Source organism: Neodiprion fabricii, chromosome 2, assembly GCF_021155785.1.
Source record: "Neodiprion fabricii isolate iyNeoFabr1 chromosome 2, iyNeoFabr1.1, whole genome shotgun sequence".
Lineage (NCBI taxonomy): Eukaryota > Metazoa > Arthropoda > Insecta > Hymenoptera > Diprionidae > Neodiprion > Neodiprion fabricii.
The window spans coordinates 11,900,067-11,927,832 of NC_060240.1; the positions used below are offsets into that span (position 1 = coordinate 11,900,067).

Consider the following 27,766-nt stretch of genomic DNA (forward strand, 5'->3'; position numbering starts at 1 on the left):
ATAATCGTAATAATAACTGTAAAAAAGAACCGTGAGGCAGGTCAGTCCATCAGATGTCCCCCTTTAGATCTGAGGTGGGTAGTTATAACACAGTTCCATATATATAACGACAATCGAGTATTTATACAGTATGCACCGCCTTATGTATTATTATAGGTTGTATAGGCTTGGCGTGTTGGATTCAGACCATTACTCAACCGGGAAACGCTCAGTTAGGTCAGATTAGGTTAGGTTAAGCTATGTTCAAATGGTCAGAATTCAACGCACTGAGTATGGCTGCATACATCTCAGGTATTTAACACGGATTGTACATATGTGATATGATGCTCGTTTATTTGCTGAACGAGCCAGTCACGTCATTGTTACGTAGAGACTGAACAAGATTCCGTTGCCAAACGTCAAGTCACACACGGCGAGTGAATTTATCTATACCTTTATCTAAACCTGTATTCACAGGTATAAATACGCATGTGTATGTGGGGGAATTTCGGATGAAAGAAACATTTTTTTTTTTTGTTCCCGCCTGAAAAGCTTGTATACAGGGGAAAAAAAGTTGTAATCCTCGCAGGTTGATCCCGGAAGCATTTATTGTTGGCAGAGAATGGAATTCTTTACAAACGTGTACCTTGAGCGAAATTCGTTCAAAGGTTATAACTATTAACTATGCTTAAATAATTAATTATTGAAAAAAATTCACCTTTAAATGGTTTCAGTAGTTGAACAACTGCTTCACAACAAACAATCACAAAACGGATATTGCGAGAGTAATTAAGTCAATTGGGTATCGAGATCTTACTTAATGAGGGTAGACAGGAATCAGGGCAATATGGCGGCGCGCTAGTTGATCAGCTGATCGTTTTCGGCTGATTTGACAAATATCACGGTACAGTGAGCATCGTCCAAGCTGTTGAACTTCTATTTTGTAACATTAAGTCGACTCAGGGTGGCATATACGAAAAAACACGAAAAAACCTTGTACTCGAAACATTTCTAACGATTTTTTTCTCAGGCATCGAGGAAAAGAAAATAACATTTATTAGACGGTTTTGACCGTCTTGCGTGCTTCCCATCAGAAGCGTAAGATTCCAACATGTAAACATTCATCTACATACATTCTTACATCAGGTGCTCCAGAGACGAAAACTTTCTATTCACACATATAAAGCACAAGAAAACAAATTTGAACTTACTGGTGATGAGAGGAATTAACGACAACAGAGTCAGGGCGGCTAGGTGGTCTAGTGGAGTAAGGCTCCGGTCAAGCATCGCTAGATACCAGGTTCGATTCCTGGCTCCGTCGTTAATTTTTCAAAATCGCCAGTTTTTCAAATTTACATCTCCAAAAAAGAAAATAACGTTTACGTTAACGGAATATGTGATCCAATAATTCTGGTCTGAAAGAATCTTCCCGCCACCATCTTAACAATAGTAATTATACCGGAAAGGCTTCGTAAGTAATTGCAGACAGCTTGATCTCCTTGCTGAAAAGCTTCAATGCAACCTGCACCCTGCGTATTAGACATACCGCGGCAAACACTGGCACGGGTAGACAGGCAAGTTAAAATAAGAAATTTGAAAGCCGGAGGAGAAAGTGGTAGGTTGATGATCACGTGGTGCCGGCGACGTAGATCGAGCAGTAACTACTCGGCTCACGGGTAATAAACAAACGGAGCGTGTCGGGCGAACCGAAACGCTCAGTCGCTGCGCGATCGATCGATAGATCGATTTTATTTGCACTTTCAATTCGCAAATATCGAGATACGCAAAGGCCATCCTGTATCGAATCGACCAATGGTAAAATAAAATAAAATGAAACAAAAAATCAATCCATCGTGGAACGGATTTCAAAACGACAAATGTTTTCGGATACGTATTACTCAAAAACCGTTGCACGAATAGGTAAAAATTTTTAGAGATTTTAGAGGCGCTACTATTACCTGAAAATATTTTAACCAGAATGAAACTTCTGAGGTGAAAACTAGTCGTATTGGCATGGAATGTCTCACATGTGTGTAATATAATATTTAAACCTCTTGTATTTTACAGGTGGAAAAACAACGCTCAAATTTTACACTATTCGAGAGAACTAACAATATTTGACCAAGTGCGTTTAGATTGGAACTTGGAATTGATTTACGTCATAAATAATATTAATAGATAAGATACGAAAAAGAATTCCTTACTTTCTTATATGACATAAACCTCGAGAACGAAGGACTCATTTCATCCTCAATAATACACACTCATAGATTTGAAGGATTCGTTTTTGAAGGTTTATAGTCAATTTCAAATAGGTATTGAGGTATACGTACTATTATCCACATACATAGCGCAGACATCTGCTGGCATTGAGCTGGAGGACATGCCACAATTGAATCGACAGTAAATTTTTCAGTGACAGTATAACAAGCAATTAAAACACGCACAACTCGACGTCAAGCTGACGTATTATAACTACACCTGTATTATTATACGTATGGGGAATTCTATGCGAACCCAACCAATGTCTAACCTTACCATTTCTGATTTAGTTCAACAAATTTTCAGCAATTGTTCCAACTCTGAAACGGGACTCTGAATTTTATTAGAGACTTAAATAATTCATGGAATTATTTTTCGGTGTTGAAAAATTTCAAAAAATTATACGTACAAAATTCTCACTGACACTCGTTTGTCACCTCCAAAAGCATGTTTTTTTTCTCTTCAAGCCAAGTTTTTGGGGTAACTTTAACTCTCATGTCAGCAAGATTGGCTAAAGTTTCTTTCAGAATAAGCCTTTCGCAATCAAAAATAAGTATTTCTTTTTTTTCTTTATTAATTGTGTGATAACGATCGAGATTTTTACCCGTGAATTAAATAATGCGCATCGTGAAGTCTTTCCGTTTAGAGATCATGTTTTACAGTATTGTAAATTTATACAAAAGCATCGGAAGCTATTTTTTTTCAGTACTTCATGCATTTCAGCGATTACTTTTGTTCGTTCTCTTTGTTGGACTTGAATTATTTAATTCACCCGAAGTAGCAACAGCAGCAGCGGTAGATTACTCACAATCAGATTGCGTTTTGCGCACGTGCAGTGCTGACCACCTGCAGGGTTCACCTTATTCCTATAACACCGCCTTTTCGAGATTTAAATGCAACGATTAAAACCATACGCCTTTGTCGTTCAAACAAGGCAGTTTCCTCCGTTCTTGAATTATACATATAAGGTATACGCAAACTGAACAATAGCAATATTATTTTCTTTTTTTTTTTTTTTTTTTTTTTTTTAATTCGACAGCAGAATATTACACAGCATTGCTCTTCGGAGAGGAAAAAAATGACAAGCATTCGTGAGATTTTTTCGCAGAAAAATCTGTAATTTTACAGAAACGATAAAATATAGTGAAAATGATAAGATTTGTTGAAAACTCGATATACGGCGACAATTTTTCTTCTCCAGATATTTGTGGTTTTTTTTTTTTCCGTAACATGTGTTACACGCGTTTACTTGAAAAACAAAGAAAGAACAAAGAAAAATTATGATCAGTTTTCAAACGGTTGGAGGTGTAAATATTTAACATAATCGACATTTAGGTATAAAGTATTTTTCAAGAGTTATACTTCAAAGATCGCCCAAGTTCGCTGGTGTAAAATCACAGAGTCACGTTGTTCTTTTTCTTCTTTTACTTCGGCAATTCAACAGGAAATCGAAGGAAAAAAAAAAAAAACTAATCAACTTGCGGGGCTTCCAAGGAATAAGTAACGAGAAAAATAAGGCGAGAGAAAATAATTGAGGTCCTTAACCTGCAGCCATATATTATACGTATATATATTTATACATTGTCGATGTACGTACTTATGTATTATATAATTTATAAAAGTGGTTCTATTCTCGACATGACCGCACAGTCGCCATTTTTTTATTTTCATTGTGTTGTGGTTTTTCTCACGAGACGCGAGGAATTTTTTATTTTATTTTTTTCTCCACTGTATCAAAGCGCAACTGAAAAACCCGGCAAATTCAGCACAGAAATGATTTATACGAATGCAGCTTTAGTAGTTTCGTAATCATTTTCTAGAATTTCTTTCTTTTTTTGTTCACACCTTACGACTGTCAGCTGCCCCAACTGACAATGAGCGTGCAATTGGGTCAAGATATTGTTTTGAAGTAATTAACCTAATCGTTTTCGAACGATGCCTGCGATGGTTTTTCTTGAAAGTTGGCATAATTTATATGCGATTCATTCGCCATTGACTTCAAAAATACGAATTCGAATCGTGATGAACTACATACCATGATGAGACGATACAAATGATTCAAAGAAGAAACATTTGAATAATAATCGGTATCTTTACCAAATAGGGGAAAATAATAATGGTAACGATGATGATGATGGTGAAAAATTGTCTCACGTTCCACTTTACCGTAACTATAAACTCAAACACCGTACAAAATATGTACCTGTGCGTTCACAAATATTGATAATATGATGAAAAAAAATGTTTGGTAAACTGAAGTAGTCGCAAATGTATAACTGATTAAACGATAATCGAATATGAAATTCCATATCTTGGTTTATTCGGATTCGTTGAGTTTTCGAATCTGAAGATCTTAATCTCCTTGTATTAGTACAGATTAATAACGTTCGATCGCGTATAAAATTGATTTAGCAAATTTATGACCTAATAATTCGTCGTGATATTTCCAATCTACGGAAAACTTTCGAATATTCTTCAACTTCAACAATCAAGTTTTAAAATAAATATTGTCTTCTAGAAATACGTTTACGTTGAAACCAGACAAGCCTGTAGTGTTAAAAACCTTCCAACCTTCCACATTTTTCCAACTCTCGCTAATTAGGTCGATGTACAAGTGTGAAATTTCGTTCGTGTGTGAAAGGATCCTTTTCAACTCTGTAATCTGTATAAAAAAAAAAATATATATATATGCATATTTTCATCATTCGTAATGGTTTCGCTCCTGAACCGCCTTTTAATCACAGATAAACGTACGACGATCGCATTTATGTAATTCGAATATGGAAAGTCGTATCATAGAGAGGTGGCAACAGCTGCAACAGCGGCGAGATAACTGAAGGAACCAATACCCATACTGATCGGGCTATAATGCAACAGCTGCTTCACAACGTGAAATTACGCTTGCTCTGACATGTCACTCGTATACATATGCATACGTATATACGTGCGTATACACCTACACATACGAATGCCTATGCATAAATATTGTATACATCGCGAAAAACTGTGTCACTATGTCACCGTGTCAGCGCAACCAGTGACGTCACTGTAGGCCAACTCGGAGGAGAAATGTATTTATGTATACACACACAAGCGCACAAAAAACACATTTTCGCCCAACATATACGTGTAATAATAATGTACGGATTGCTATTCATTATCATATACATAGTGTGCATATGAAAATATACATGTGTGGTGTGTGTATGTCTACGTACAACGCTTTATAGGCATACGTACACTTATACAGCATACTTGTAATGCGTCGCTCGTTTGTTTTTTTTTTCTTCTTCGTATTGTCAACGAGCATATAAAACTGTGCGCGCAAGTTCTCTTTTCTCGTATTGCGTATAAGATGATACGAGTCAGGAATGTCATCGAGTATGACGGAGGATCGGGGAGGGGGGGGGGCTGATTGAACGGTGTTGCTGACGGTTTTGCCGACTGGTGTCAACTCGATGATCGAATACGAGGTTTAAATGAGACGAAATTAATTTCACGTCGAAAGAAAGAAATGGCGCAGGGCAGAAATATTAAGGATCAGAGGTTACGATGAAGTTTATATTTACGTGAATCATTCAAGTTTTATACTTAGAAACTTCGGGTTTTACACAAAAATATAAAGATGAGACGTTACATTAAATTTTGAAATATCGCGTATTAAATAGAGAACCCGTAGAATTGAGAAATATAAAAAATTCTTGTTTTCTGTACGCACTTTGATCGAAACTGCGGTTCTAAATTTTGTTTTCTATTATACCACTGTAAGATGAGATCCTTTTAACGAAGCTCAATCCCATTATATTAACTTTCGACTTTTACTTATTTTATTTTCTCATTTTAAGAATTCTTTCACTCGACCGTACTCGAGGCCTCATTTATTTACTATACTCACATTTATATCGCACATCTGGACATCTTTGAAGAATCGTGATTCATCTCAGATTGTGAACTCGATTCTAACAAATCTGTATAATATTTCCGTTACTTTATCTTCTCTCTTTTCCTTATACCACAGCGTACAACGCAGTATAAAGCAGAAGCATTCGTCGCGACGCGATACACGTTGCAAGAATCGGGTGCCTTTCCCTCGGCTTACGTATAACGTGCATGCGTACGCATATGTATACATGTGTTTTTCAAGATTATGTGTAAATACAAACATATAACGTAAGCTAAAATGTATAAGTTTAATTTCGACATTTTCTAACATATCGTCGAATCTCGCAAAACGTGTTGGAGAAATTTGACGAACATTCGATATTTCATCTTTCTGCAAGCAATACTTTTTACGTATGATATAATAACTATATGTATTAATATTGATATAACTGTCGTAAATATTTTGGTATTGGTTAACGCTATTGATAAGTGGAAAGTGTGTTTTTTTTTTTTGCTTCTTCACAAGCTGATGATAAAAATTGTTGTTTAAAAAATTGTAGATGTATCCTCTACGTTATATCGTAAGTATATGGTATACGCATCCGAATTAAGTCACGCACGTGGATTGTTTATTAACAAAGATGGTGGACGTTGGAGCGTGGATATGATGATAAAAAGTGTGTACAGGTTATATACGCGGCGTGCATGGATACCGTGAGCGAAAGTGTCTACATTCTAATCGAAAGTAAATTTCTGGTGAAACTGCGCAGAGCGCTGCGCTCGCAGAGGCGGGCAGTGAGTATTACAATATAAGTGAGGACCGGTTTGCATTCTGGGTTGCGACCCACTTCGCGTTGTTATTTGGGTCGGTGCCGTTCTCGTTCTTTCGTTATTTCGTTCCGCAGGCCCAATCTACACGCGCGTTTGTACTCCACGCCGTACGACATAACCTCAAGTTACGTCGCTACGAGTTGTACATACGTATGTACCTACGTGAACGCCATGCGTGCCGCTCTGCATGTACGTAGGTATTTTACATACACAAATACCGCTCATTTTATCATGCCTAACTAACCTAGGCCCCGTTGCAACGAGGTGAAATTCAGCCGTTCCTCTCTCTTTCGTTATCCTTCTCTTTATCCGCCTTTCGGCCTTTATCTATCTATCTATCTATCTATCTATCCATCTCTCTCGCAAAGATTCATCCAATACGATATCAAAGAATTGCGTAAAAATCATTCGTGTATCTATATAGGTATGGACAAGTTGTATACGTATCCGAAATTTCTAAAATACATAAATACATGTAGTATAACTTGTAGATGAATATATATTGTATAAGAAAGTGACCCAACCCAAGAAAGTATTAAGGAATGAATAAAAAAAAAAGCACTTTTTCCCTTCTCTCAATTATTTATGCCGAAAGTTGTCGATACTTGTTATAATGAAAAGGAGACGTACGTAACACTCTGGATCATGAATTCCGCTCAAACTTCTGGATCATTCATTCGGCCTAAAATATGGAGCCTGTGATATTTAGTTTTATCTAATAGACATCCCTCCATTCACGATTCCGGTCATAATCGATTATATTAGCGGTTCAACGAGTGAAATTCAAAGAAAATCTGTCGCATCTGTGGCAGTCTTTCTTGGGAATTATTCGGTTGTTGGTAGCATCGGTCGAGAATCATACGTATTTTTTTTTCATGTTGGATAGTCGTAATAAGATCGCGATCTGAGTAGTGTGTATAGGTATAATGATGATAAATATATCATAAATATCTACTCAATGGATTAATATTTCATTAAACGAACAAACAAGTGACGGCTCGATCCTTTGTTTTGTTTCTAACCACGATGAATTTATACAACCATGTTGAAATTTGTGATCGAAATTGAAACGGTAAGCAAATCGAAATGAATAAAAATAGAAGAGAAGAAAGGTATGGGATATAATTTCACCTCCATCATACGATATTATACAGTGCAATTAGGTCTAAAAAATATTGTTTTTTCTTTTTTTTTCTTTGTTCCTCAAAGTAGTAGCATCATGACACGCTTGTTCATTATATCTATATAATGCACTTGCGCTGAAGTCAAGTTATGACGCAATCGACGCGATGACCTTGCACCGGCTGTGAAGACCTTCCGAGCCGCACGGTTCGCGATTTACGATCAACGATTTATACGGCTTATACGTATTATACATACGGCTTACGGTTTACGACCCGGAAGAACAAACCGGCGATGCAAAGGCGTGGTGTGCGCAGAATTGCAGCTTTCGTTGCACGCTTCTAAACCATTGCATCGCGCGGAGCGTGATTTTCGGATGCCTCGCATAAAGGTATAATTATAATAATTTTAGGACGCATTTTATTTTTTATTTATTTCTTGTTTTTTTCAACAAGAAATTTCGAAAAACATATCACGTATGTTTATTTAATTGTAATTTTCAACGACGGCATGAATCGTTGTCGGTGGTTCACGGCAGGCATTGCCAAGGCATGACCTGGATTCATACGGCACTAGGCATGCACCCCGGCCTCCTTCCGCGACGCATGCGCAATAGCGATTCTAATTCCTTTGTCTTAGACAAATTCTTGTGACACAGTGAGACAGAGACGCGTGAGACGTTGTATCTTTCTCACCGTTAAATGCGTTATCGTGTAAGAAAACGAACAGCAAAAATAAGAGAGACAACACAACCGCATGACGAAAAAAAAAGGAAGTCCCGTTTTTTCGTTATTATCATCGACCTGCACTGACCGCAGCTATACGTATACATATATTGAACTATTTTACCGCACGTGGCGGACTAACGAAGGACAAAATGCTCATTGTGCAAACTTCTTCCCACTAATCGTACAATTGGATGCTTCGTATTGAATATATACTTATTATACCGTATAACAGTGTTTCGAAATGTTATATTGAATAATTTTTTGTTCTCACAGTTGCAGAAATTGAGGTGATAAAATATCCCATATTATGACACAGATACGCCCTTGGAGTAAGTAAAAATTATCCAAGGATCCATTATTGAGGACTTTCATTTCCCATACCGTAATATGAAATCTAAGACGTTTAATAATTTTATCACCTTTTATAATTAATTTTACTCAATAAAATATTCAAGAAAACTTGAAAGCAGACGCTGTACGTATGCAGTTTTTGATTCCCTGGCTTCTATAAATTTATATCAATATGCATATATTGTTCGATTCCTGACGAAATTGATTTTACATAAAAGTTCATTGTATAACATAGTATCAAAGAAACCGAATGGGACATATGTATGTATTACAATATTGACAAAGCAGGAGTGAACCTCTATCCCAGGCTGAAGAGAAAAACGTTGATCGTAAAGAAGGCACAGCAATGCTGACGGTAACAACAGTAACAATAACTGATGTTTAGAAATATTTATTCTGCATCAAATGGCTGTAACCTCTCTCTCACTCTCTCTTTCTCTTTCGGTTTGCTAGGTGCAAAGTTATACACATCACGTACGTACGTACGTACCTATATACAATTATTATACGACACTATAATGCGCCTTGTAGATACATACGCATAGGTATACGTATATACATATACATATAATGCGTGCATACGTGCGTTACACCGAACCAAGGAGATGGCACTGCACGTGCCGCCGCATACAGTCGTGTGTGTGTGTGTGTGTGTGACGTACGTATATGGTTGCATATGTCGTGCACCGCCTTGAGCGGGCCGAAGCCGAACGCAATGGCAACGATCGAGGGAGAAAAGGGGGGAGGAAGGCACGTGCACTTCGACTCCCTCCGACTCGAGTGCATAAGGTTAAGGTACAAGACACCAGAGACTGTAACCGATCGGCGTTGCTTCAACTTGCGAGAGAAATTTCATTCCATTTCATTATGATTACCTACAACCTAGTTGATAAGGAAATCAGGTATACGCACGTGCGTACAAGATTCACGTATATGTGTATGTACATATGATCAACGCGTCCACGAGTGTTGGGGACGAACCGAATGTCCGGTTTCGACTGACTTCGTGAATAGACGATGGGATGTTCGAAGCCCCATAGCTGGGCTCCGATGTCAACAGACCGATATCCTTTTGCACTTTCGATCCGAACCAAACGCCGAGTAAAGAAGTTAGAATCACCCTGAATTACCTTTGACTAATCCACTTTGATATTTCCAATGCTTTTTTTTGTTTGGTTCCATTGCGAGTTTGCAACCATTTTTCTTACAAGTATAATAGCTCACGTAAACTTCACAAGCAAATCTTCTTTGTCTCTTTTCCGCTTGCTTATATTTGCTTCTTTTACAACATAGGAAAATCATCATGCAGTTCTTAGAATATTTGCCAGTTTTCGAATATTGAAGACACGGAAGAAATAAAGAGTGAAAAAAAAAAAAAAAATGAAACGACCAGATTTTCCTGATTTTCTAAAGTCAAGTGCAGAGTGATTAATTGTAAACACCGGAGTTCTCGACTCACGGTATGTAGGATATGAGACTGCTATATGCGTGTGCGTACGTATAATTAACAGCAGCTACTCGAGAGTTCCATCTGACAGCCAGACAACACGTCATCTCTAATCGCGGGGTCGAGAAGGGAAGCGCCATACGCAGCAGTACCAGCAGCAGCATCATCTTCTGACGTCAAAGGTTTTAATTTCAATAATATTACACATGTTAGTACATCGAAACGAATTTTTTTCTGGTTCGAGTGTTTCATCAACACAATCGGTAGAAAATATTTCATTTATTTTAATTTTATTATTATTATTATTGTTGTTGTTGTTATTATTATTTTACAAGTCGGACTCGTTCGACTCATTTTGCTCAAAATCTAATTCAATCTTAGTTCAGTGAAGACAAATTAAATGACAGATCTGTATCTATACCGATTGAACCGTTCACGAGTCATCGGTGAACGAGCAGGTTAGGTTAACGTTGAATAGAACCAAATTGCATTTTGAAAAGTACGTCAAGAATAACTCGACCAATTTGGTTCAAAATTTGTACAGTTCTGAATTGAATCAATCTAAATCTAAATTCCAAGAATAAAAATTGAAATTGACGGTAAGAACCGTGTTGACGCGCATCATTTTTTTCTAAATAAACCCGGAAAAGCGAAGATGAGAATCTGTGTAACTGTTAAACTCACGATTGCAGTCCGTTCTGCGGAACGACATTAAGCTGCACCTTGAGTAAGGCCCACCCAATAAGGATCGCACGTGTGCCGATCGCGCAGTACTTCCTAGAGTGACGTCACCGTCCCCGATAACCAACTATAGGAATGTCGCGAATGCAGCAGCTTGCATTGCGGCGTTATGCGTTTAAGGCTCGCAGGGCGACTCTGGCTTTTCCCACGCATGACGCGGATCGCAGCCCGGGATAATAATAAATGAAGCGGCTTTGAAGCAGAGAAAATTACAAATGGAGAATAGTCGAGGTCCAAGCGTACATGTGACACTTTTTTTACACTGCTGAGGAACAAAATCTCTTCAAACGTTTGGAAATCGGAAAATTTATGATCGGTGCGCTTGTGTCTCAAGCCATGAATAGTACAGAAAATTCACGTTTTGAGGTTACGACGCGCAACTGTGTATAAGATGAGTTCCATATTTTTCTGCGTATTCCCAATAATAATACAGATTTTTCAAGTCTCAAGACAGAACCGATCGTAATACTCGTCATCATTTCTCAAGGTTTGAAGATATTTTAACCCTTAGGAGGTGAAAAAAGTGTGAAAATACGTTTTGCTGACTCTGTCGGTAAGACGAGAACTTCGTTCTGAATTTTTACAATACATAAACAAATCAGTCGAGAAAGAAGTAAAAAGATGACATAAACTGCAGTTCAAAATTGTACAGATAATGTCCAAAAATAACTTTATAATTGAGATTCGGATGACTTTGGATTGCATATAAGGCATAATAAAACCGCATAGGTTGAAAGTACCGTATAAGTAACTGAATACCGTTGTGTAGATCAGCGTTGCGGGAAAGTTTCTGTTTAAAACACTCCTCGCTCTCGTACTGCGCGAGGATATGGATGTGTGTACATATACGTAATGTCTATGCGCATATGTACATTATACGTATGTGGCTAACTATGTAAGCACACACATAAGCAGACGCGGAGCTTGAGTAGCTTAGGCACACGCGACGCTGCGCCGTCACCCTGCTGCTGCAGCTGGGCTCATGTTCTAGTTCTAAGCCACCTACTCTCACTTTTGCCCGATGTCTGACCTATGCCGACTTGTCCTAGTTGCGGCCTAGGAAAGCAAGTAGATACTCTCAGAGATATTAAGAGGTTCAATATAATAATTGCCAACAGGTTACACGCCGGGCTTCCTTTCTCTTCTCCCATCCGTCGCGAAATCCGACGCTGATGAATCGAGGGAACAATTTCTTTAATTACGTATATTTCATTCAATAAAACGTTCCCCGTTTTCAACTAACAATAAGTTTCAATTGTAACCATGAAATTGGATTTTCAAGATTCCAGCTAGGTCTTGATCTAATTACATAAATTCATGTTACAAGGCTGTTAATATATAACGTTTCGTCGTTTTTTACCTCGTGATATACATGTTAAGCTCACGAAATATTCACTTTGTTTGAATAAAGATTGAATACTTCGAAAAAATTTCTATTCATTCCACTTTATAAATTTGTCATTCGTTCGTCGTCGAAAGTGTGAAATTCCTTGAAATTCCGAATAAATTTAAATTACTTATTACTTCTTTTTCTGTAACATAAAAATATCTTGTTTGTATCTACGAAATGCTCTTCAATCATATTTCGATCATTTTATACGACGTATAGGAGATTGGAAAGCAGCGGAAGATTTAAATCTTAAGTTTCGAGGAAAAAAATAACATCGACGTACCGGTCGCCTGGTTTTTCCAATTAGCATTTTCGTAATGAGCATAAATATATGTAGGCATACGAATCAGGGTTTGTATCATGAGCCAATGTAATAATTATACCAATAATAACAATAATAATTGTTCAACGTTTTGATGCAACGATATACATTCATATTATAACGTTTAATGCGCAACTAGGAATAATCCTTGCCTTTTTACCAGTGTGCCTATGGAGACAATGCAATTTATACACATATGGATACATGCATATACCTCTTTGTATGTATGTGTAAACTTACGACACGCAGGAGATCTACAGTAGTGTAGGTGGCTGCCAGTTTGAGATCGCATGGTGGCTCGAATACTCGTGTAGCGATTCTTACGCAAATTAAACTCGTAGGCGGAAAATTACGATCCAGCTGTTGCACTCGCTGGGCACGCGAAGATAAACGATGATAATTGATTAAAAATTCACCAGCATACGTCTATGCCATATATAATGCATTTTCAACTGTTCAGGACACTCTGCATAACAATCGAAATTACACCCGTGAGAAACTCACCCTACATTTCCATCTGAATGAAATCGAATAATTTCCCTATTTTTTTGAAACGTAATCAATTTCCAGCTACGATATTACCGACCGAGCCGCACCATTTATTCCCCCAATTTTAGAGGTAAATATCGGATAAAAACATCGCAGTGAGGTATCATTTAACTCGTTACAATTACTCTAAAAAGAGGTTCGAAAAAAAAAAAATTGCAAAATGACTCTGTCGGTAAGGGCGGGACTTATTGCACGGTGTCAGGAAGCGACGTGCAGTTCGGACAAATGAAGGTTGGTTGAATTTTCAGCGCTCAATTATGAAGAGAGTGCAGACCACTGTGACCATGCAGGCTAGTGGCCGACAGATAGGATCGCGACCGGTGACGTCACGCTTCCGCGCCTGCGCGCATCCCGTGTTTACGACAGCGGTGTAGCAGCAAGGGAAGCCGGCCGGTTTTCGAGTTCGATAAAGACATGCGTCTAGTGTGTATATGCGACGTATGTATGTACACATGCATACAACTGTTATACTATCTTTAGATCGAACGTGCCCAACATATTTTCTCGGATTGCGAATTCTAACATCAATAATACACTACGATAACCGACCACACGACTGCGTCCTGTTGTTTCACTTATCTCGCGCATCCTTCTTTTGTTTATGATGATATCGCCGTCGGTGTTTTCAACCGTCTCATTCCTAATGTCTTATCAAGCACCGCGTCTTTTGCTTGTACTATCTGGCCTCTAGACTCTAATAATAATAATTATTATTTTTCCTCATCAACCGTGTCGTATAATAAGAAAATATTTCATATTAATTCAATAAAGAATAATAGTTATCAACGTTCGAAACTAGTTTTTAGAATTGGGCAATTTTGCATACGCCAAGCAATTATCTAAGTCGTAACTGTTGATAATTAATTGACCGGGGCTACCGTTGGACAGGAAAAAAAGAGACTGCAAGACTATAATGAGTAACTATTTTGCAAGATATGATACTCGGTAGAGAATCAAAATGAGGAAACATCTGTGGTTGAATTATCGGACTGTTGAATTAAAAATTGATAAGAAATATGCATATGATGAGTAGTTTTTAATTTATACCGGGAGGATTAATACTTAATTTGAATCAAATCATGTCTTCCTCATATCGTAATTCTCAAGACCGTAAGAAAACGTCAGATCTTGTTTCGCTGGCAGTTTTGGAAAACGGTACCTACTATAGACATTTTTCTTCTCCCAATTGATAAAAATCGCTTCAAACTTTGGAAAAATATGACACATAATAGCGCTTATGTGGTCGCTAAGACAAGTTTGAAAAATTGACAATAAAATATGGAACTGAGTTGTACAGAAGTGTGCCATAACCTCAAAGCGAGTGATGCAATTAGCTGCAAATACATTAAAATTCGCTTTAGGTGCGTCATACTTGCACTTTTCAAAATCTCAGAAAGGTAACAACAGAATCATGAATATTAAACCCTGCATGCTGTAAAATTTTTCAAACTTTTGAAAGATTTTATCGCTGAGTATAGGAAAACCGTGTGAAATATGACTTGCTGAATTAGTCGGTAAAACAGGAAGTTCGGACATCCCCCGAAGATGAAAAATGTTTGATCAAGCAACGTACAGTGAGATATATAATGGCAGCGGTGTCGGCGGCCCTTGGCTCTCTCTCGGCTGACGATGAGTCCCGTTCAGCGACCCCCGCGCAAGTTTAGCGAGCGTTCAACCGAGTTTTCAACTACTCGTATAACCCGATGCGGCGCGTCGACCCGAGTCGCATCGTCCTTCTGATCCATAGGTAGACCGTATAGGTATACAGAATAAAAGCCCCGGGTCTTCCTCAAAAACCTGTGCAGCCTTTTTGCGCAGCAGTCTAGCCGGCCGGCAACTTTTTGCAATAATCTCAACAACCTCTGGTTGTTCAATGGCCGCAGTATCTACACGTTAGCTTGGAGGGGAGGCGATGCTTGAATATTTCAACCTGACGCAGGTTTTCGGAATACTCCTCAACGTAGTAAAGAAATAGATTTTCTTTCTGGTATTCAACTATTCAGCAGATAATGAAACGGCACTTGTCATACCGGAAATCCATTCAAAGATAAAAAAAGAGACCCTGTTTGTTCTGTAGGTAAGATGGTGAAAAATGACAAATGTATGGAGATTCTAATTTTTTTTTGCTTAAAATAACTGCCACTCTTCAATACCAATAAATTAATATGAATGCGGGGAAACAAATTCTATTCTATTACTCTGTTGAAAGAGTAAACCAAATATCTCTACAAGTTCACCGGCATTGTTAATATTATTATTATTACTATTATTGTTATGACGTGGTTATTGTCATTAACACGTCGTATTTTTTACTTCGAGCTGAAGTAACAACTATTTCAATTTATGGTTTGTCAGGAAAATCGTAATGTAAGGATTTCGAGGAAGCGAAACGTGTTTGATTATAATAAAAAAATTGAACCACTGATAATTTCTACATAATCGCATTACACCCGTAATATAAGACTTTCTCTGTTTCTATGTACAATTTTTTACATAATCTACGAAACAAAAACGAATTCTAGATACCTTCACAGCGGATAGCAGAACATTTCGGAATATCGTAAGAGGATGATTTTCAAACTTACAATTCATACAAATCATACGACGGATCAAAAATGACGCATCGAGTTAAAATTAAGTAAATGAAACAATGAATGCTTGTATACATGTATTACATAATCCAATATTTTTACCATGCGCATGTAAAATTGTGAAACAATCGAAATCGTTACGACGGATTTTAATATAAATCATCCAGCAGCGATCTAATTACCTACTGAAAAGTTGTTAACTTTAATAATCTCGTCGTACTTGGCCCGTAAATTAAAAAAAACCTAATTTTTTTTTTTTGTTCAACCAGCTGTAAGTTGTTATAGTCATTATACCTACAAATATACAATCATTGTATACTGTCATGCAAATTTAACTTTGCTTGTGAAGAGAAGTGTTATTATTACATGCATGTAGTATGAATAGTAAATTGCCCTTCACGGACGTGTGTAATGCAATTTAATGTGCACTATATAGGTATAATCTATAGTATATGTAGTTTAGTAAATAGTAGTTGTAGCAATGGTAGTAGGTAATGATGATAAGTATAGCAATAACAACAATCATAATAATAATAATAACAACAACAACAACGATAATAATAATAATAATAATGACGATGACGTAGCAAGCAAACGAGTAGCAACATCACCTCGACTCTTCCTCGTCACACGGATCGTTCAAGGCTCTTTTTCCGCCCACGGGTAATTTGGAGAAGAGAGACCTGCGGGTCGTGAACACCACCGTGGCATTCATTCGCTTCGTTACGCAGACATAAAACAGCACGCAAAAATAATTTAATCGCGCCTCATCACGTGCTGTTGTGTGTAAAAGGTACTTTATACGTACTTATATCAGTATGTACAAATTGTACGATTTGCCATTTCCAATTCGTTGACACTTGCGCTTTTCGTATTTTATACATGCATCATCATAAAGTTATAGTGTCATCCGACGACGCTCGTCAGGTTTTTATCCCGACGTAAAGATTGCTCTTGACGGTCATATATTGACACCGGTCATTCATATTATACAACAACATGCACAGTTACAAACTGCGTTGAAGAAAATTATATTCCAAATACTGTCAGAAAGTATCTGGAAATTTATTCTCGCAATGTGAATTTCCGTCAGATTTTCCGTTCGTCTACAAAATGTTCAACGAATTATAATAATTCCCAGGAATTTGAACGCAGATTCTTATGGAAGAATCGATATTGGCAGCCTGAATATGCAAAATAATCACATTTCTAGAAAACAGGAATTTTTTGAAAAACTGTGGGTATGTTCTGTAGTTTGCGAGGATTCAGAATATCACAAAGAATCATCAAGTCAGGAACTTCATTAGAGAGATATGTGAGATCAAAAGCGCTTTTTCTCAAAGAGATCTGGATGTTCCGTTTTGATGGCTCATCAAAGTGCTATAAACCAAACTCTACTCCAAAACTTGATAATTATTATTGAAAAAAGTGGCGTATTTTGTACCACGCTTTTCCAGGGATCCAAAATATATGAGCCTAAGCAATTGATCAGGTACCTTACGAAATAGTCGTGAAGGTATTGATACGACAGCTCTCGTAAGCCGTAGGACACACATAACGCATTCAACACGCAAGAGGCCCCCGCCAAGACTTTAAACAACACGACTTAATCACGAAATTTAATTTTCGTGACCTCGTTCCTAAAGTGTATTGAATGGATGCCCCCATTTCACGGGTCGCGCATGCGTTGAAACTGTCCGTAATTCCCCCCTCGATCGCTCTTCAAGCTCTCCCAGTTCTCTCTCGTTTTATCTCCTTGATGGGGATTGACGAGACGAAAGATTCATTTGCAACGAGTGTGCAACGCCCTCGTTGCCTGCCTGTCCGTATCGTCGAGTTCGCTGCCACTGGCCAGGAAATGCGCACACTCGCGTGTTTCAAAAACGAGTGTGAATTTCGTATTACCGGAGCCTGACCTAATCTCAAATTGAAAGTAAGCCGATTAGTTAGATCCGAATGGACATAGGTATCTGGCAAACCGAGCAAACGTGAAATCACCGGTTTAAAGAAGACGGAAAAAAGAAAAAACATGTCGCAATGTGTACAGTTCTGTATTTACCGACAAAGTAATGGTTTTCGGTAAGCTTATTCTGACGTAAGCTTTAGGCGATAATAGTCCGGCGACATATCATCGGACTACAAACAACTCACAGAATCGTGAGGAAAGTCGAATACCATTGCCCGAAAATGGGAACGCAGCATAAATTCATGCGTAGCGCGACATTGACTCGGTCGGTAAGGTATGACCGCCTGTTCAAATGGCCCGTGACGCCTGGCGGAGGACGGAGCGGGAAATCCACGGCGAAGTTGACTCGAGTATTTGGAGGCTTAACAGTTTGAAAGTTTGAGAACGGTTCTCTCGGCTCTAACGGACGCCAAGCGTTCACAGTTGTGCGATTTACGGGAACCCGGGTAGCTGCCTCTAGCCGGCCAAGCCGTCGTCGCGTAAAGCACGATGGCCGCGTTCACTCCTTTCCTGTTATGGGCGCGGCACGTTGCCGGCCGAAGCGGCAGCCAGCGCGTGGCCACGACGCTAGAAATTAAAATCGGCATTAGAGTATCGCGCACGCTCGCCTCCTCGCTATTTGGATCGACCATCGCATTTTTATTCCATACCCATCCTCTCTCAACCAATGTATATGTAATATATACACCTACTCTTCTGTGTACACAATGCGTGTACAGACACATACATCTCCATCTCACCTTGCCTGTCACGCAGCAACCGCTGAGGAACATGTTTACATTAGTGTAACATGGTGTGTCTGTTGAAATTAAAAGAACAATATTCCCTTGAAAATTCAAGGTTTTTCAGAAGCATTGGGGTAACAGTTTTTTCCTCACAGACCGTGAAACAATTGTAGGAATTGCAAAGTATTTTTTTTTTTTTTTTTTGCAATGATGCAAACTCAAAAAAATTACTATAGTTCTGTAGGATTCGATATGAAGGTACATGCAAACTATTTCAAACTGCTACGTTATGATACGCCTTTCACGTTGGATGAGGAAACGTGAAGATTCATGGTTTTTTTTCTCGTTCAATTTCCAAGCGTTATTTCAGGCATTTTGAATAAAAAAAACTTTGTGGACGATCCATAAATTATTAAAACCTAGATCCAGATCTAAATTTATATCAGACCTGAATTTCTTCACAATACCAATATCCATGGTATATATTTTCTGTAATTCTGCACGATGTATTCTTGTAAGTTGAAGTTATTAGAAAGTTTCATCTCGAAAATGCAGTTTGCGGAATATTCCGAACCCAGAAATAGTATTTTGTTTGGTTTACAGATTATCGAAACGATAAACCGGATACTATTCGCAATGAAAATACGATAAGCTGCGGTAAGGGCTGTTAGTTGCGGTTTGAAAAATCGTTTCTTTCAAGAGGTACAAAGTTCAAACTTCAATTGACCTCTCGAAATGACGTGGGCGGCGCACGGTTGCATCCGGTTCGGACGAAACATGTATATATAGTACGTGCGGCGTGTTGTGCTGTACACAAATTGCATACACAGTGCAACCTCCCAATAAAGCCACTCACAGGCTGCGAGGGGAATACATTGCTCAAAATCTTGATTCCCCCACTCTAACTACAAACGCTCATTCTCGAAAATCGGTTCTCGACCCTCTCATTGGTACTTTGCATTTTACCAGCAGCATTAATTAGAGAGAATGCGAAAAACGCCGGAGCGTAGTATGGTAGTGGGGGTAAGCGCCCGAGTACGTATTAGGGGAAGCGGTACTATTGAAAGGGTTGTAGTGTACGCATACCTATACGCGTAAAACTCATGCATCAAGGGCCCAGAACTCGTGAATCACGATGAAGTTTGTTGGCCTTCCCGTTATCCGTGCTTCAGTCATATATTTTTTCTTGCAATGGTAAACTGCCGTTGACTCATTGTCAGTCAGACTGTCCTCCATGTGCAGATCATTCTTACGGCGGCGATATCAACCCTCTCTTTACAGCTGTTGCATACGTACTACGATTTAATCAATCTTACATCCGTGCATGTATACATATATACAATGTATGTGTATACCCATAAAAGGATGGATAAACGCATGTCGAATGGGATGATCGTTACGTCATGTTTTAAGCAACTTTCTCTCAAGTTTTTGTGTATTAATTTTTCATCACCTCAAACTATTACTTCGAGTCATACACTTTTGCTTTTACACGTATTTTTTTAAATGTGTTAATCGCATGATTTTATTAACGCCGGTAAAAAAACAATGACAAAAAATAGTAAAAAAATAAAGCAAAAATAAAAAATAACAATCTCATTGCGACTCAACGATACAAAGTAAAGTTAAACTTTCTATAGAAGCTTCATTCTCAACAAGTTCATTGGAAATCGGTGGAAGAAACCCCGTAATTATATAATATAATTGTCTAAATATGCTGAGTCGGTTTACATAATAGTATTTAATGATATAAAATAATTCCATAGTGCAGATGAGAAAAAAGAACCTTGCAAAAAACACGCTATAATAATTCTTGTATAAATGTTAGTGAACAATGCTCCTACAATTTGGCAAAGAGGTCATGTACCACTATAGTACAAACCAGTAGCGACGATTTTATCGAAAACTTCGTGCAACATAGGAAACAGTACGTTGTATATTATATAAAGGGCGGAAAGTGAGCGATTGACGCAAGTGCGAATATCAGAAGGCCAAGGGGAGCCGAAAGCTTCCGAGGCTCACCTGAAAATCACATGATCAGCGTCAATCGCCTTCCGCCCATGATGCATACGATTTATTCATAACCTGTATCGAAACTTTACTTTTGAGTGCACGATCGACTTTTATCATCCGGGTTAGCGGACCCAAAAACGCGCTTTGCGCCCGCTTGCGAAATTTTGCAACCGCTTGCGACATTTTACGCCCGCCTATTCGATTCCAGTAGGCGGAAAAATGCACTTAGTGCCCACTTTACATTCACGAAAAGGCATACTTTCGGTGCAGGTTCGACAAAAAGTAAAATTAACGCCTGTTACAAATCCAAAGAAAAAGAAAGTAAAAAACGTACAATCTACATCTCATCGGCATAATATGTATAATTCAGTCTTCGGTGAATGAACTTCGATTCTTTCCCTCTTCCAACGCTACAAGCTTTACTCAAAGAAAATAAGTCACCATACATACATGTATATACATTAGTTGGGTGTAAATATTTGTATTACCTACATGTTCTCGCCAAGGAACCAGCACGCGTTTACTTTTAAACACACAATAATTTTGCCAAAGTTTCGAATCACATGAATAGGAATTTGGAATATTTTTACGTTCTTCTTTCCCTAAACGTAAACAGTTAATATTCTCGTCGTGATCGCAATTTGAACCCAGTCTTCTCATCAATCATCGTCTACACGTTTTACCAATAGCTATACGCACTGTACATATATAATGTGATATAATGTGTATTATATAGGACACGAATAGTATATTCTATTCGTAGATGGAGTACGATACACGGAGACCGACTGCTCGTCCGATCACGTGACATCGGCACGCCCGTGATCCAGCCCACGCGTGTATAATATACGTATATATACGTGTGTATGTGTACATGTAACGTGTGTCTATAACATAAAATCCGCGATTACAGTCGGAGACATATAATATAGTGCATAAATAGTCTGTCCCGAAAAAAACTATGTTGGTTCGAGCTTGTGTCCCAAGCAGTACGTAGCATGTAAGTGTAAGTAAACGCGGCGGCAGCAAATTCTCTCACTACACCGGCTGTTAAATCCTCTTCGCTACTTGCGGGGCACGCGGAATAATCGTGTTTACTACGTCTCGAAACACGTTTGCGCGGCTGATTCTGCGCTGCCGCGCTACCCGACGGCGACAATAATTGGTGGGTGACGTAGATGCGTACGTCACCGAACTGGAGAACGAGGAGGAGGAGGAGGAGGAGGAGGAGGAGGAGGAGGAGGAGGAGGAGGAGGAGGAGGAGGAGGAGGAGGAGGAGGAGGAGGAGGAGGAGGAGGAGGAGGAGGAGGAGGAGGAGGAGGAGGAGGAGGAGGAGGAGGAGGAGGAGGAGGAGGAGGAGGAGGAGGAGGAGGAGGAGGAGGAGGAGGAGGAGGAGGAGGAGGAGGATGAGGGGGAGACGGAGGTGGAGGAGGGGGGGAGGGGGGTGGAGGAGGGGGAGGAGGAGGAAGAGGGAGGATCGAAGGAACCAGCGTGCGACCGTGCAACAGAAAAATGAGCAGTATGGGGACACGGTACGAACAACGAAATGAGGAGGAAACGCAAATTAAACTTTCGAGGCGAGCCAAAAACCGCTCGCATATCCGTTAATATGGACAGAAGCCTTTTAATGAATTGTATTTCCAGTATCCGGTGAAGCGAATTTAATCGCGGAAAGAAACGTTGGAAAATTCAACCCAGTATCCGTGAAAAAATTCTTGTCAATCGGTCCATGTCAATACAGCCCAACGAGAAGAGTGTTTAACAGTCTTTGGATAATACGATATAATCGATTCTAGTCAAACTTCTGAGGTCGTTTCCTTGACCTCAAATATAGAGCCGCCTTTGATATGTAGTTTCATCTAATACAGGCTTCTCTTCACTCTAGTTTCAATTGATTATATTAACAGTGCGACGAGTGAAATGCCGTAACAAACGTAACCTGGTCGCGTGTTTTCGCATTAAATATTGATTTTAGTTGTTCTCCCAAGAAGTTTCAACGATAGGATATCATAGATTCAATTGCAAAGGGATCCATCATTTCGAAGTAATAGTGATAGATATTTTGGACCAAAGAAAAGTATTTTTTTAAATCGATATGTCGAAAGAGTATGAAAACCTCGTTACAAAATTGTTTGCGGGATCGGAATAACGTCGCAGTAGCATTGAGAGTATGAGAATGTGAAACAAAGGCGTCAAGTTTACAAAATGGTATAAATAATGATGGGTTAAATGTGTGTCGAAACAAGTCTGATTTACAATTATGCGAAAGTGTTCGACACGCATATATTTATTTATATTATTAAAGCAGGATTATTGCAACGTTTACAAAGCGTTTATAACCATTTCAAGTTTACGTTCAAGCAGGTACGACGTATAATGCATATAACACCTGACAATCAGTTGTGCGAACCTTGAATATTGTCAACGTCTAAATGTTTTTTTTTAAAGCACGCAGCTGCTTTGGCGTGAGAAAAATGCGCGCGCGGGAATTTCAAAGCTGTGAAGCCGAAACAGGAACGATCATCGATGAAAAATGAGGCTCAGACCGATGGTTTATTGTGCGTTCGATTCGTCGATTATTTATTTACATACCTCCTGTCCACTCGGAGCGATGAGAACGTCGACCTCGTCAAGATTTTCCCGATGCTGAGTTACCTCGGCCTGTATCTCCCTACCGTTGAAGGTCAGGTAGACTTTCTGCCCCGGCACAAGCTTGGCGCCGTTGACAGACCCGAATCCAGGGCCGATTAAATCGCTGTCGGAATATTCCGTGCTGGGATTTGGCGGCCGGCCGCCTGGTGAAACGGCGTCGAATCTAACGGAGTAGCGGGTCTTCGGCGTTATGCTGAGACCCGGCTCCGCCGCCATCGAAGCCGGCGTCTTGACGGCGTGAATAACACCGCTGTAATACATCCCGTCTTCCCCCGGGGCGCAGACACGCGTACCAATTATGCTCCGCTTTGCCAATCTCTTTCCTGTTGACATTTCTGTTTCTTATCTGTATTATGCACAACTCTCTCGCGGTAGGTAGTTAATTCTGCACGACTGTCACGAGAATCGCGACTCGTTCTTTGTCTTCGAATATTAAAAAATCATTCCACATTCGAAAAGTGAGCGAAAGCTGCGTCACCGACTCGCGTCGATTCAACAATTCTTACCGCGAAAAGCTGCGATGAGAGGGAGGGGGGAGAATATGGATGGAGAGTCGCGCTTGCGATCGAACTGTCAAAACGCTTGAGCGAACAAAGCGACGCTGAGAATCGAGTTTATCGGCGTTTTAAAACACGCGTGTATTTTTCTCAACAGTAACGAAATCAACGATTTTTAATCACATCGATTGATCCACTCGTTGCACAAAACACTGACTAAACACTGTTTCTTACGCAGGCTACCTAACACACTGGTATTTTTCACTTGTTTTTTCTTCCCTACCGATTTCACTGTGCTTTTCTTTTTATGCTCTGTTCGGTTCGAGAGGTAACTCGACTAGCTTCAAGCTGATCGATCGGTAATTTGAATCGTTGGAAAAAGAAAAGAAAATCCGCCTATAGAAGGCGAGGCGGCCTCCGGGGCCTGAAGCCTATCGCGGCGTTCACTGAACTCGTATCAACAAAGCGGCGTGCTCCGTGGCTACTTGTATTTGTCACGCCGTTGTACGCATCTTTCGAACCTTCAATGATTGTGGTATTAAAGACGTTTAATTCTTTGCACTTAGCAGACAGCATAATACAAAGTACGATATTCCTGCTGGTTTTGGTTTTGTGTTATTTATTTTCAATTCTTTACTATCCGTTGTACTCGACTCGCGCAAGACAAGCGAACAAAGCAGTTCTGAAATACTTGTTGGGTACTTCGACGGACAGCACGTATGACGCACAGCTGAGCGGCCGGGAGGGACTGAGACCAAGCGGCTTTCACTGCGCCGGCCGGCCGCCCGGGAAAAACAGCTGATAGATAACAACAAACCCACGTGACACGGCCTCGCGCTCCGATTCGCCCAAGCGCCTGACCTACTTAGTCCCATTGGTTGCGCCCGCCGAGGACAAGGAGAACGGGAAAAAATTGCAGCCTAGAACTAGGCGAAGCCTACGAAGAGCGTCGTTGCCGGGAGGCCGAAAGAGCGATTGCTGTACCACCATGCCGTGATAAATCGGGATACGACGGGGATTTCAGGGGAGTCGAATGAAACGACGTTGTAAACGACTCAAGCTTGCTGCCCGCGGAACGGGGAGTAGGGAATTCGGAACAAACTATGTATGACTTTTATCGGCTCAGCTGTCAAGAACATACGGCCATTTTGTATCAGCTGGGAAGCCGGTGACGAAACGCCGATGGTGGAGCCTCCGTCGCAGTCGCTGCCACATCTCCCCTCTACCGCCTTGACGTTCACTCCTTATGTCAGCTGATAGTGGGAATATACGTCAGGAGATGAATAGTGGGAGTTGGTGTTTGAGTTTAGAGTTTATTGCTGGTTTTAGGACAAAAATCCTCTATGAGATTTCAGCCAGAAAATACGCAGTAGATGTATGTGATTGAATATGATGTGTATACACATGTATGTATGTATGGAATTAGGCAGAACGGAATTGCATGCCCAACACGAATACATGAAAATAAGAATAACAATAGAAAAAAATTGTATAAACAGTAGAGAAAATAAAAAGCGAAATCATAACAGAGATCGCTGTGTTAGACATGTATACTGCCTCAGACCTTATTTTTCAAACGTCAAATGAATAGCGAACTGTAGTTATGGAAACAAAGAGGTACGATAGACAGGAGCTTGGGTAGCCATCGCGTCGGTTGAGAGAATTCTCGGGCCAAGATTGTAAACAAGACATCCTACGGAGAGGAACCATCAGAGGCTTCGACGATGCTCGAATGTTAAATATGTGGTGCGATAGTACTTATCTCGTTACCGACCAAATCAATTTTGTATTTCACCTAATTTCACATATTTTTTGATAAAAGTATGTTGTCCATAGTTACGGGACGTTCTCCTGAATTCTAGAATAGTAATAGTGAGTAAAACGTTACGACAGAGTATTTTCATGAGAAATTTACGCACGAAGATACTTGCATGACTTAGTCGGTAAGCGTACGACTGTCATATGCCCCAGTCCTTATCGACCGCGTTGAATGTCACTTATTTCCGCCGCTATCATAGCGTAGCCTGTGCATCGTTGACACAAAAAAATCGCATCTCGGAGCATTCGCATGCGCAATACCGAACACAAACATCCACACGTATTTATATTTTACGCAGCAGTGAATATCAAAAAATGAATTCTTTTAATAATTAAATTACCATTGATTCTAGGAATATATGTTATAGCGTCATTCTCGTATGAAACAAAAAGAATTTTAGGTTATTTATATTGGGCATCGCTATTTAGAATTGCGCTGATGCGGAATTTCCACGTTCTTCATATGCAGTCTCATCCTGTTTGATGCGCACATTCTGCTAATGGTCAAAATAAGTGACATTTCACGCGGTCGGTAAGGACTAATAGTAGCTTGCTCTTAAGGGACCGAAGAACGGGGGGAGTAGGCGCACCGTTCGCTAGCGACACGAACGGATCGGTATCGCTGCAACGCAACGCGCCACCGTATTTCGGTCGTTGGGGGAAGGAGGAGAGCCGAAGCCGCCTCGAAGGCGACACGCCGACCAACGCCGGCCACCGTGCAACGCCTAGACAGCGACGGCAGCCTATCCCTAGATTTATTTCCGTGGACGTTGCGCAATATGCGTTGGACGACAGCTGTTGGCTTGCGCTTGTCGCGTGGCGAACTTGTTGGCAACATACCGCATGGCGGCCATGGCTGCGTTACGCGTTACGTGCTACCCCCCGCCCAACCAACCCGCACACAATTCGGAATAAGAAACGAAAATGTAAACCGCTACACCATAAGATTTTTTCCTAATACCTGAGAGGAGTTTTATCCTCTCAAATTTGTTGTAATATAGCAACTTGTTTTGAACGCCAACGGTCATGATGTTCTGTGTCTCGCCGAGCGGTTGCCAGTAATTCAGAACGAATTGCCGGCTGGCTGCCCGGTTCCGTATTACACATACTCATGCAGCTCGCCTCGAGCTTGACCAAGGAATGTAAATTACGCAAACCCAATCTACCGTTAGCTCTTTATCCCCACACCTGGGACACTCCAATTGACGTTATGATCAGCTCGTGTATCGGCTAATGGCGATCGGGGTAATTCTTTCATTGTTGCAATCATGTACAATCATCCATCGATATACGATTTTCCCGGTAATTTGCAGTAGGTATGACAGCAAAATCCGCTCCATTATTATAAAGTACTGTGTTTAAGAAATACATTCATCAAATAAATGAATGCTCGAGAAAACGTCATAAGGTGTAAAAATTTGTAATTATTGGTTCTCTGCTGTTTTCCCTGATACATAGTATCGTTGAAAAGCCAAATTACTTAAACTTTTTTGAAACTATGTAGCAGAGTATTATCCTATTGTGTGCGACAGCTGTTAACTGCAGTTCTGCCATTACCAAATTTCTAAAAGAATGAAAAGCCAGGTTGAAACTTGAAGCTTTCTGTGAGTTTCAACTAAGATTAAGTTCTCAGATAATCTCACACAAACGAAAAACAGATTATATTGTGTTTCATACGCGTAAACGTTGAGCGTAAATAAACTCGCAAAATGCGTGAGGAGCTGCTGGAGCCGCCCGGGCTCACTCAGTCGATAAGATCGGGTACGATACTATTTGAATGCCTAGCGCGACGCTACCAGCTGGCGACTAAAGCGATATGAAAGATGGGTCGACAAGGAAGAAATCGGAAGCCGATGACTGATGATAAGAGCGACGAACGTCACGATTTATAAAATTGCGA

At 39.8% G+C, this 27,766-nt stretch overlaps 1 protein-coding gene across 2 annotated transcripts in view; it reads right to left on the reverse strand.

The window, feature by feature from the left end:
• LOC124176501 (zinc finger protein 395) overlaps window positions 1–24,812 on the reverse strand; it is an 82,944-nt gene extending 58,132 nt beyond the window's left edge. Inside the window, exon 1 of one of the 2 annotated variants that reach the window (XM_046557875.1) lies at window positions 23,492–24,812. In XM_046557875.1, the coding sequence (XP_046413831.1) occupies window positions 23,492–23,884 (393 nt within the window). In that variant the 5' untranslated portion in view covers window positions 23,885–24,812. Of the gene's footprint in view, window positions 1–6,136; window positions 6,288–23,491 lie in introns of those variants that run through there. The other variant, XM_046557877.1, reaches the window with a different exon arrangement.
• Between the last annotated feature and the right edge of the window lie 2,954 nt (window positions 24,813–27,766).